This window comes from Erpetoichthys calabaricus, chromosome 12 (assembly GCF_900747795.2).
Source record: "Erpetoichthys calabaricus chromosome 12, fErpCal1.3, whole genome shotgun sequence".
Lineage (NCBI taxonomy): Eukaryota > Metazoa > Chordata > Cladistia > Polypteriformes > Polypteridae > Erpetoichthys > Erpetoichthys calabaricus.
Genome location: NC_041405.2, coordinates 103415857 through 103428973, shown reverse-complemented (window position 1 = coordinate 103428973; position 13117 = coordinate 103415857). Strand labels below are relative to the sequence as shown.

At 41.1% G+C, this 13117-nt stretch overlaps 1 protein-coding gene across 2 annotated transcripts in view; it reads right to left on the bottom strand.

Annotated features, from left to right (window-relative positions):
• Positions 1–3986: 3986 nt before the first annotated feature.
• The window catches only part of p2ry10 (P2Y receptor family member 10), a 57727-nt gene continuing 48596 nt past the window's right edge, over positions 3987–13117 (bottom strand). For both annotated transcript variants that reach the window (XM_028815940.2, XM_028815941.2), the window contains exon 2: positions 3987–6428. In XM_028815940.2, the coding sequence (XP_028671773.1) occupies positions 5406–6377 (972 nt within the window). In that variant the 5' untranslated portion in view covers positions 6378–6428 and the 3' untranslated portion in view covers positions 3987–5405. The remainder of the gene's footprint in view (positions 6429–13117) is intronic.

The following is a 13117-nucleotide window of genomic DNA, read 5'->3' as shown; positions in this document are numbered from 1 at the left end:
AGCCGCTTGTATTCGCGATCTCATTCTTTCGGTCACTACCCATAGCTCATGACCATAGGTGAGGGTAGGAACATAGATTGACTGGTAAATTGAGAGCTTCGCCTTGTGGCTCAGCTCCTTTTTCACCACGACAGACCAATGCAGAGCCCGCATTACTGCGGATGCCGCACCGATCCGCCTGTCGATCTCACGCTCCATTCTTCCCTCACTCGTGAACAAGACCCCGAGATATTTGAACTCCTCCACTTGGGGCAGGATCTCGCTACCAACCCTGAGAGGGCACTCCACCCTTTTCCGGCTGAGGACCATGATCTCAGATTTGGAGGTGCTGATTCCCATCCCACTCGCTTCACACTCGGCTGCGAAATGATCCAGACAGAACTGAAGATCACGGCCTGATGAAGCAAACAGGACAACATCATCTGCAAAAAGCAGTGACCCAATCCTGAGTCCACCAAACCGGACCCCCTCAACGCCCTGGCTGCGCCTAGAAATTTTGTCCATAAAAGTTATGAACAGAATCGGTGACAAAGGGCAGCCCTGGCGGAGTCCAACTCTCACTGGAAACGGGTTCGACTTACTGCAATGCGGACCAAGCTCTGGCACCGATCGTACAGGGACCGAACAGCCCTTATCAGGGGGTCTGGTACCCCATACTCTCGGTCGAATGCCTTTTCCAAGTCCACAAAACACATGTAGACTGGTTGGACAAACTCCCATGCACCCTCCAGGACCCTGTTAAGGGTGTAGAGCTGGTCCACAATTCCGCGACCAGGACGAAAACCACACTGTTCCTCCTGAATCCGAGGCTCGACTATCTGATGAACCCTCCTCTCCAGGACCCCCGAATAGACTTTTACAGGGAGGCTGAGGAGTGTGATCCCTTTGTAGTTGGAACACACCCTCCGGTCCCCTTTCTTAAAGAGGGGGACCACCACCCCGGTCTGCCAATCCAGAGGCACTGTCCCTGATGTCCATGCGATGTTGCAGAGGCGTGTCAACCAAGACAGTCCTACAACATCCAGAGCCTTGAGGAACTCCGGGCGTATCTTATCCACCCCCGGGGCCCTGCCACCAAGGAGTTTTTTGACCACCTCGGTGACCTCAGTCCCAGAGATGGGGGAGCCCACCTCTGAGTCCCCAGGCTCTGCTTCCTCATTGGAAGGCATGTTAGTGGGATTGAGGAGGTCTTCGAAGTACTCCCCCCACCGACCCACAACATCCCGAGTCAAGGTCAGCAGCGCACCATCCCCACCATATACAGTGTTGACACTGCACTGCTTCCCCTTCCTGAGACGCCGGATGGTGGACCAGAATCTCCTCAAAGCCTTCCGAAAGTCGTTCTCCATGGCCTCCCCAAACTCCTCCCATGCCCAAGTTTTTGCCTCAGCAACCAACAAAGCCACATTCCGCTTGGCATGCCGGTACCTATCAGCTGCCTCCAGAGTCCCACTGGACAAAAGGGTCCTGTAGGACTCCTTCTTCAGCTTGATGGCATCCCTCACCGCCGGTGTCCACCAACGGGTTCAGGGATTGCCGCCACGACAGGCACCGACCACCTTACGGCCACAGCTCCGGTCAGCTGCCTCAACAATTGAGGCACGGAACATGGCCCATTCGGACTCAATGTCCCCCACATCCCATCGGGATGTGGTCGAAGTTCTGCTGGAGGTGGGAGTTGAAGCTACTTCTGACAGGGGGCTCTGCCAGACGTTCCCAGCAGACCCTCACAACACGTTTGGGCCTACCAGGCCTGACCAGCATCGTCCCCCATCATGGAAGCCAACTCACCACCAGGTGGTGATCAGTTGACAGCTCCGCCCCTCTCTTCACCCGATTGTCCAAGACATGTGGCCACAAGTCCGATGAAACGACCACAAAGTTGATCATTGAACTGAGGCCTAGGGTGTCCTGGTGCCAAGTGCACATATGAACACCCCTATGCTTGAACATGGTGTATGAATATTATATATATATATATATGTAATAAAACAATAAGGTGTATAGTATGTCCTTTCCCAATATATGTATGATTTTGGCCATGTGATCAAAACAGAAAGTGCAAGTGTAAAGTGTAACACACAAGGAGGAGAAGTGGCATTGGAAAAGTGCTGAGTGAGTGAGATGGCCGTCTAATGGATTGACCAGCTCTGACAAAACATTTGTTAGAAAGTGCTGTTTTGTTGTGTTAGAAAGTGCTGGGAAAATATAACAGTTTAAAAAGTGAGCAATTAACATTTTTCCCATATACTGCTTACAGTATGTGTAAGTATGCCAATGTCATTTGTTTATGCTTGATGTACAATAATTAATGTGCAAGTAACACAAACTTGACCATTCTTCTTCAATAGAGAAGAACCTGAAATTAGGCCATCAATCTGGTTTGGGTTACTGATGTAAGTGGAAAAGTAGAAGAATATAATATTCCCTAAATAAACCCACGTAAATGAGAAAACTAGGAATATGATTATGAAATATAATGTTTACCACATAAATTAAGAGTCCGATACGTAAAATGCACTTGGTTATACCTAAAGACTATGATAAAGTGGCATCCTGTTCAGGGTTGGAATAAAGAAGATTCATAAAGTGAACGAATGGTTTTAATTGAACAAGATTTTGAAGCTTGAAACAGGATGCCACCTAAAAACACTACAAATAGGTGTAGAGTACATCTAATAATCTCATATATATTTATTTAGATTAAGTTCTTGTGCCTTGGGGGACAACTGTACAAGGATAAATTAACTTTTGTATTTTTGCCCTATTTGCCCCAAGCATTATTCTGCCAAAAAAGCTCATTAGCAGATGGTTAATGTGAATATATAAAGGGATGATCCTAGCAGATGGTTAACATGAATACTGTATATAAAGAGATAAGCCTAATTGGTTAAAAAAAATATCTTATTTCTCTACTTTCATGATATCTAATGTTTTTGTTCTTTAGCCACGTTGTTTTATTTTGGCAGGAGTACATTTAGTTTGTGACAAGATCTCCTGAATTGTACAATCTAATATGTCATTTTGGAACCAATGCTGTGTTCAGCAGTTAGTTAATTAGCCGTAGACCATCTGCTGCTTTTCACAAGTCAACTTCTGTCATCAGTAAGGTGATTTTGGCCACAGGACTGTCATTGGCTGAATGTTGTTTGGATAGTGGCCCAATACTGATTCACTCATGCTGGTGCTCCTGTCACAAATTACCATACCACATCAACGTTTAGTCTCACCTATTCTTCTTCAGAACTGCACAGTAGCACTCATCCTTGTTATGATGAAAATTTAATTCACAGCAAAACATACAGTAAAAATTCATGCTATTGACACACGAAGAAAGGAGTCTCTCAAAATGCATTTTCCCGCAAAACCTCAGCCGCATATGCAGGGGTCAAAAACAGGAATAGGAGGTGTTCTAGGCAACGACAGAGGGCATCTTCTCATGTGATGCATTCTCTTGCAGAATACTAATATTATGTAGATGTGGAAAAAGTAAAGGTAAACACAGAATCCTTAGGGAGCAATATTTCATATTTTCCATCCCAAATATCTTTAAAAACCCTAAATAATCTTATGTTAGTGAGTAGCAGGTTTTTTGATTGGAAAACAGCACGCAAAACAAAAAATTTGTGACAATTTGTTGAGACTATGGGCAAAATGAAACTTGGCTGTTTTGCTCATCACTAGATGAAAGAGACTGGTATTTAGTGTTTGATATTGTGAAAGATGCCCAGAGACAGACAGACACTGAGACAGCCAGATCTCCAAAACACACACGTTTTTATTCTCATTTCTTCCTTCTCACAGCACAGTGCACCAAACAGTACTTAAACTCACAAGTCTCCTGCCGCCTACACTCCTCCACTCGCAAGCTCCATCCTCTTAACACCCGACTCTGTCTCCTCGAATGGAGTGAGGCAGCCCCATTTATGTTGCATCTGGATGTGCTGCACCATGAACCTCCCGCAGCACTTCCTGGTGTGGAGGAAAAAAGAACAGCCACCCAATAAAATCTGGTCGACTCCATTTACTGCTGCCAAGCAGACTGCCTACACTCACACATCTTCTGTCTTCCTCAGTACTCGTTGAAAAGAGAAATTGCTCACATGAACTCTCTTGAATGGTTTTTAGTTCATTAAGGCTCTGGGATGTGCCAGGTATACTCTAGTCAGGGTCATTCTCACCTTTAGAACTGCTGCTAACTATTCCAAGACACAAAAAAGTCAAGTTTTTAGTGCAAAAAAGGAAGTCATTTATTAACAAAAACATAAAAAAACATTCCATAACATCGAAAATAAACTGAAAGTTTGAAGTAGACCTTAAAATTATTTTAAAATGATTGCTATATTGTTAAGAATGAAGAATATACTTTTTGTTCTGAACATTTTAATGCTCTGTCCCACATACAAAACTGTTCTGTGCTTAGATCTAAATCTACTTGTGGAAATCACTAGTCTGTGCAAGTCACATGTAAACCACCAAGTGACAGTTAACGGTTTAGAAGGTAATGTTTTGTAAAATAAGAGAGAAAAATACTTTTTCTTACAAAAAAGAAAAATGAAATTTAAGAATTTTAGAGCTCTATTTCCTTTGTGGCAATAACACTTATTACCAACTTATCTCATCTACTTGTGGTTTTCTTTTTTATTTATTTAATCTAATTACTATAAATAAAGTGGTACATAAAGCAAAAAACAGCAACTGTGAAATTGTGTTGGGTACAAGCAGATATGTTTAACCCTTTGTTTTTCAACTCTTTATGTAGTCCTTCTCATTCTCATTTAACTTTACCATTTCTTCAAAAGGCACTGAGGCAACAAACCTTGTAAAATATTGTACCCTACAATATATACAAAAATGACATGCTAGTATTAACTAAGAATTATGCTGAGGCGTTTAGTATTTACTATGTATAGTGCTTAAGAGTAAGTAGAAACTGAATAAGAATATATATCAATATAGTATGTGGCTGTCTATGAAAGTAAGCTAAAGTTGCAAAGTATCACATCAGGTTTCTGCAGCATTTGCCTTGTGTGGTTTACAACTCGCTTTGTATAATGAATCAGCTGCCTAAACACACAAAAAATAAAAAGAAAAAAATAAAATAAATTAAAAATGCCAAAAACTGTACAAATAAAACTTTTACTAAAAAAAGAGTATAGGTAATAGTACTGCAGGTACACCATGACATTATCTTTGAAAGATAAGGTCTACTGAATCATTTTTTTGTCAATGATGATTCAAATGAATACTGCCCTTTTAACTTAACCAGAGTTTTTTCTCATTTCTCATTTTTTTTGTGTGAAATATTGGAATGTAAAGTCTCATTTGATATCTTGATGCATGCAGTTACTTAACCTTATTCAATGTTGTCTTCATTGTTAATAGAGTGAAGTTTCTTTTTTGCTTTACTCCCTTATTGAGGAACCACTCTCCCGACTCATTAACCGACTTCGGATCACAATGCTGCCACGGTGAGAGAGCTCGCGGAACTCAGTAGTCAAAAAGTAGTATATAAAGGGGTTCAGACAGCAGCTGAGACTGGCTAGGCACAAGGATATAGGGTGAAAAGTGAGGATGACTTTTCGAAATGTACAGTTGGTGATAATGTCCTGGTTCACCATCATGTAGAACAGAAAGTTTAAATGATAAGGGACAAAGCAGAATAAGAACACCAAAGTGCACATGTGGACCATACGGAGTGCTTTGCGCCGGTCACTGGCGCGAAGCATAGTACCGTCTTGCTGCAGAGAATTGATAATCCGGTATGTGCACATGCTGATTACTAGTAGGGGAATTAGGAAACCCAGTAGCTCACCAAAAGATATCATGATCACAGACTGGTGCATTTCAATCTTCCGCGTAGGTAAGTCTCTGAAGCAATTGCTGAAATTTGCTGAAGCTGTATTTCTCATTAGAATGAAGGGAGAGCAGCTCAGTCCCACCACGACCCAAAGGATAACACTTATCGCAATGTCATAGCGGCGTTTCCAGTTTTTGGCTTTGAAAGGGTTGATGAGGAAAACACAACGTTGAATGCTGATACAAACCAGAAAGACAATGCTGGCGTACATGTTCAAGTATTTGAGATAGAAGCACATCAAGCACATAGCTTTACCAAACGGCCAGATTTCATTTAAATAATAGAAAATGCGGAGTGGGAGGGAAAAGACATGCGCTAAGTCGGCAAGGGTCAGGTTTATCATGAAAATAACAGCCCTGCTCTTCTTGTTAATAAACCTGCATAAGACCCAAAGTGCAATGCTGTTACCTAGAAGGCCAGGAATGAAAATGATCAAGTAGAAGATGAAGTATAGGGTTTCTGTTCGAAAAGATGGAATCTTTTCCCCGGAACAATTGAATGTAGAATTGTTGGCCATGTTGACTTTGTTTCTTCATTGATTGAAAAGGTTTTTCAAGCATTCAATCACCTAAAAAAAAATCACATATACTAACATTAATATAGCTTAATGGCGGCCCATCTTTATATTAGTTGAATCCATTTTCATGATATTAGTAGAGGCTTCATCAAGTTCTGCAATCACTTTGATGTGCTCAATGATATTTCTGCGCAACCCCTTCTACTATTTTACCTTTTTACCTTCTTACCTTTCATGTTCTGGCATACTGACATGATAATCCTATTAAAATAATAAGAACCACCATTGCAACCAGATAATAATACACTGAAAGTCATTTACCAAAAAAGAAAATTTTAACAATTTCAAATAATTTGTATCCATCTATAAAGAAAATAGATATTGTCACACATGCATGTCAGAAGACTTCCTCACAGGCTATATCAAGGTATGTAATAACCCACCAGAAAGAGAGGGGGCTCTATCACTAACACTGTCATCTCCTTCTCTTCCCACATGGTCAAGAAACCGCCCAGTCAGGGCAACTGACTCCACCCCTTGCAGTTCAGCCTCCATAAAAATCTGTGTATCCTGGAAAGAGATGTCAGTCATTTCTGGCAAGCGAAATCCTCAGATAGAGCTCCGATACTATAGTGACCTGACTACTGCTGAACCAGCCTGAAAATCTTGTCTTGATTTTGATTCCCTTTATAGTGGGACGTGCCAAAAAGCGTTTGATTTTCTTTGGTTTTTTTTTGGACAATAAACCAGACAATCTGGTTGGCATCCCAAATCTTTCCAGTTTGTACAGCTGTTTTACCTGCACCTGGCCATAATGTGTAGAAATATTTTGTTTCCTATCTCAGCATTTCAGTAGTTTGAAGAATATAGAGTGGCTATAGAATACAAAATACTGCTAAAATGTGCTTCAGTTAAAATTCCATTGGCATTGTTATTTTATACTAATTGCAGTCAATACATTCTGTGTACAAATATTCTAAATTGCGATACTATCGAAACATTAATTTTCTGAACCCACTTCCTCTGGTATGAGCTCTTGCCACAGAGAATAAGTAGATAGGCTATGACCAGAAGGGTGGATGTCACAGAGGCAGCAGACTGAGCAGCAGTTCATATATTATCTCCACAGGATTTCACTATCGGCGATCAAGAAATGAAGGAATATGTACGAAGATGCAGATTTGTCTGTATAACATTAGAGTTAGTGTTAGGTTTGGACCAAGGAGAGCAAGTTAAGGTGGCTTGCCTGGGAAGAGTGTCACCAGACAATGCATTTCAGTATTGTAGTTTAACCTGGTAAGTGCTGACTACTTAGCTTTTGGATGATGGCATATCTGAATGTATGAGTAGGATGGGCTCCAGAATCTTCTCTGCACACCACTCTGACAGCTACAGAGTGAGTCAAATCCTCCTGCATTAACGGTCCACTGATTTGTACTAATTTGGAACTTACCATATCTTTCCAGAAAGCAACACTTACACATTGAAAAAGAACAGTGATTTGGCATAACTAGATGCCTGGTGCTGTGTTATTCTGCATAATTAGCAGCAAACAGCAAGTAGGGAATCCCCTTGCAATTTCAGAAGACTTTCCACTTTTACTGGAAATTGCACGATTAAAATGCTGGGTATTTAATTCTAAAGTGCAAGTTGATTTTTAATTAAAAAATACTGTAAAATTAAATAATATTTGAATAGCCTGGACAGGAAACAATAACATAAGTAGCTTAATCAAAAGCAGGCAAATGTTTTGTCATTAGCAACATGTTACACGGTATAAAGGGAGATCCAATGTTTTCTGGAAAATCTCTTACTGCAGTTTCATATGAGTAACAAAGATTACAGTTAACCGTAAATATTAAATAAAAGTTAAATAAAACCCGTAGTCTCTATAGGTAAGTCTATGAAAGTTTTACTGTTTCTTTGAACATTATAATAAAGTTAAATACAGACAGACAGACAGACAGACAGACAGACAGGCAGACAGACAGACAGACAGACAGATAGATAGATAGATAGATAGATAGATAAGCTCTTTAAATAAATAAATAACACATACAGTTGGTCTGAACAGATGCTGGAATGCCTATAAAGCAAAAAAAAAATTCAAAACAAAGAAAAGATAGATAGTGCCATTCCCTAAGTGTTCTTCATAATCCAGAATATTTACAAGGGCAGAATAACAAAATATATAAAGTAATGTGCAGTATGGCTAGGCAAAATTGGAGACACACATTTCAACAAACTCCATCCATCCATCCATCCTCTTCCGCTTATCCGAGATCGGGTTGCAGGGGCAGCAGCTTGAGCAGAGGTGCCCAGACTTCCCAAGAGACATAGTCCCTCCAGCGTGTCCTGGGTCTTCCCCGGGGCCTCCTCCCGGTTGGACATGCCCGGAACACCTAACCAGGGAGGCATCCAGGAGGCATCTTCATCAGATGCCCGAGCCACCTCATCTGACACCTCTCGATGCGGAGGAGCAGCGGCTCTACTCTGAGCCCCTCCCGGATGATTGAGCTTCTCACCCTATCTTTAAGGGAAAGCCCAGGCACCCTACGGAAGAAACTCATTTCAGCCGCTTGTATTCGCGATCTCGTCTTTCGGTCACTACCCATAGCTCATGACCATAGGTGAGGGTAGGAACATAGATTGACTGGTAAATTGAGAGCTTTGCCTTGTGGCTCAGCTCCTTTTTCACCACGACAGACCGATGCAGAGCCCTCATCACTGCGGATGCTGCACCGATCCGCTTGTCGATCTCACGCTCCATTCTTCCCTCACTCATGAACAAGATCCTGAGATACTTGAACTCCTCCATTTGGGACAGGATCTCGCTCCCAACCCTGAGAGGGCATTCCACCCTTTTTCAGCTGAGGACCATCGTCTCGGATTTGGAGGTGCTGATTCCCATCCCAGCCGCTTCACACTCAACTGCGAACCGATCCAGAGACAGCTGAAGATCACGGCCTGATGATGCAAACAGGACAACATCTTCTGCAAAAAGCAGTGACCCAATCCTGAGTCCACCAAACCGGACCCCCTCAACACCCTGGCTGCGCCTAAAAATTCTGTCCATAAAAGTTATGAACAGAATCGGTAACAAAGGGCAGCGCTGGCGGAGTCCAACTCTCACTGGAAATGGGTTCGACTTACTGCCGGCAATGCGGACCAAGCTGTGACACCGATCGTACAGGGACCGAACAGCCCTTATCAGGGGGTCCGGTACCCCATACTCCTGGAGCACCCTCCACAGGATTCCCTGAGGGACATGGTCGAACGCCTTTTCCAAGTCCACAAAACACATGTAGACTGGTTGGGTAAACTCCCGTGCACCCTCTAGGACCCTGCTAAGGGTGTAGAGATGGTCCACTGTTCCACAACCAGGACGAAAACCACACTGTTCCTCCTGAATCCGAGGTTCGACTATCCGACGGACCCTCCTCTCCAGGACCCCCGAATAGACTTTTCCAGGGAGGCTGAGGAGTGTGATCCCTCTGTAGTTGCCAATCCAGAGGCACTGCACCTGATGTCCATGCAATGTTGCAGAAGCATGTCAACCAAGACAGTCCTACAACATCCAGAGACTTGAGGAACTCCGGGCGTATCTCATCTACCCCCGGGGCCCTGCCACCAAGGACTTTTTTGACCACCTCAGTGGTCAAACTATTAATATGTTATACCACCAAAATTTACCCGACACACGTCGTCTTTGTGTCCACTTTCACCATACATTCAGAAATTAATCATCAGGGTATTTGTATGTTTTGTGGAAAGAACACTTCACGTCAATATATACATACAACAGATATTGTAGTATTTATGGTAGGTATAGTGGCTTTCTTGCTAGCAACCCGTAAACACAACAATACATTTTTTCTGGTTGTTATTGTCCTGGAACATTGCTAGATGTCATAATTCTAATGAACTGCTTTAGAAAATAATACAGTTGTAGTCTTTCGGAAGTGAAAAACCACACATTAATTCTACATGTTTTTGCTGTGAGATGTGTGCTCAAGTGTAACAATTATTTTTTAGAGTTACTAGCATCATTATTTAATGTTTTAACTAACTACAAGAAGAACGTGAATGCACAGCTTTTTAAGAAATAAAAATTCATTAATTTTTAAAACTCTATTAAGTGTCTAAATATGTTTTAAGATCTCTTCAGGTATAATAAACGCGTGTGGCAAAAAGTTCAAAAGTACTTGGGGAACTTGATGTGGTCACTGGAAGAAAAGCCTCTCCTTGGCTCAAAAATGTGTAATAAGCCACATAAAATCTATAAATGAATTAAGAAACTAATCACAGGTTTGCTTCTCAACATTAACCCTTCAGTTGATAAAGCTGTTTCTGTTCCTTTAACTCCACAACAGAATATACAGTTTCCATGTACAGTTAATATGGCATCTCTTAGTAACACAGAATGGATCAATAATTACTAGAATATCGACACCAGTATCACAGAGCTTTCCATAATATTATAACAACAGTTTTTTTTTGAAAATTTCAGCATACTTCATTGGAGGTGTTTCTGAGTTAACAATCCAGAGGTAACACCACACAGTTTTGTGTGAAGTTCCAGTCTATAAAGTACAGCAAAGAATTTATAGTTCAAGAAAAGCACTGGCAATAAGTGGAATTCCTCATATAAATGTGGACTCTCTATAGTATGGACAGAAAAGCACTCAGAGGTTCCTTTATTTGTCACCCTCTCTTTTTTACATTATTGACAACTCATCACAGTCTCATATATACAGGTAGCCCTGTTTAAAGCAGAAAGCCAACTAAAAAATGCATTGTGTATATGTGCAGTTTACAGGAAAAGGGACCCACATCAAAGATGTATCTGCTTTTAACCATAGTTAGGTAGGTATCATAAAGCTCCACACGAGTGTATCAAGAAGAGCATCCCTGTTGATATTTAAACCCTAACTCAGTGTAATGTGTGAATGCATCCCACCCAAAATGAATGGCAGTAATAAGACTTCACAAGAGATCGTTAATGAGTAACTGGCAGCCTGCAGTCAGTCAGCTAGAGGCTGAGGGAAACATGGTGCTGAAAGAGGCATATTGAAACCCACACCTCATTGTACTTTTTCTGTATGGGTTGAAACATCTATGAAGTCAACTGAGTAGCTCTTCTTTTGTTAAAAACCAAAAAAGTTAGTTATAGTGGGCTTATGTGCAATAAAATTGAGTACTGGTGTGGGAAAAAAATCTTACATAGTTTACTAAGTTCTGGTTTACACTAAAGAGTGGATTCATATGTGATGAAAACCACAGAGTAGCGGTCACAGTTATCTAATGTGAAGCGTGTTTTCAAGGCACACATTAGGTATTGCTAGACGATATTTAAATGTCACTGATGATGAGACGTATCTCTTCTTAGTAACAGTGTGCCTTCTGCAAATGGCATTTTTCAGCATCAAAATGTTGTATTTAACAAGACAACAAAAATCTTGGAATGGATTGTGACCATAGGGTCAGCTTAATGGAGTGATGTCATCCAGAAACCATATCTAGTCAGTTAACAGCTTCAGGTTCCTGGATGTCCAGATCATTGAATAATTTTCATGGTTTATCAACACCACCTGCTTCCTCAAAAAGGAGCAGCAAATGCTGTTTGTTCTGAAAAGGCAAAAGAACCTTGGGAGTGGGAACCAAAACACTAGTGAATTTCTGCAACTGCACTACTAATATTATTTGTCACAGTATGGTTTGGCAACCTAACTTGCTAGGATAGCAAACTCCTCCAAAGGGCTCTCTGTAAGGCTTCTACAGGCTAACTTTCCACAGCATCATACCATCTACTCCACCAGATGTCCGAGGGGAGTTGAATCCATCATTTCAGATGACTGCCACTCAGTTCTCATCCCCTATTTTTACTTATACCTTCTGGTAAGCACTACTGGAACATCACCATTCACTCAGCCTGCTTCTGGGACAGCATCTTCCCCAGCCATTAGATCACTGAATTTTCAATAACCTGATCTTACAAGCCATGTATTGTGTGCTGAACCCTCCTGCTGGTTTATGTGTAATTGTACTGTACATTACACGAGTACTGTCATCTACTTTCTTTCTTTTCCCTGCTGTTTAACACAATCTATATGTCTGTACAGTTCTGTTTTGCACTTACTGTAATAATAATAATAATTTTTATTTATATAGTGCCTTTCCCACACTTAAGGCACTTGTTACTCTTATTTATTGCATTATTCATCTTCTGCTACTCTTATTTATTTACTGTATTTACTGTTGCCCCCAATAGCATAATTTCACTATACTCTTGCAGTGTATGTGACAATAAAGAACTCATATTTAATCTCTTATATTATTAGAATTCAACATATTGGGAGTGAATGTTGCCCTACCTGAGGCTGACTTGTATGTTGACTTCAAACCCACTGGGACAGATTCCAGACTCCCACTACCCTGAACTGAACCGTAACAATGTGGTGTTATTCTGTATATGGGATGAGATGTAATGAAGTCTTCAAAATAAGAATCCACTTTGAGTTAATTCACAAAAAGTATGGAATTAATCAGAGTCGACAGAGGCCAGGATTCACTTACTTCATGTCTGACCTCATGCATTGACATACAGTTAGGTCAATAAATATTTGGACAGAGACAACTTTTTTGTAATTTTGGTTCTGTACATTACCACAATGAATTTTAAATGAAACAACTCCGATGCAGTTGAAGTGCAGACTTTCAGCTTTAATTCAGTGGGATGA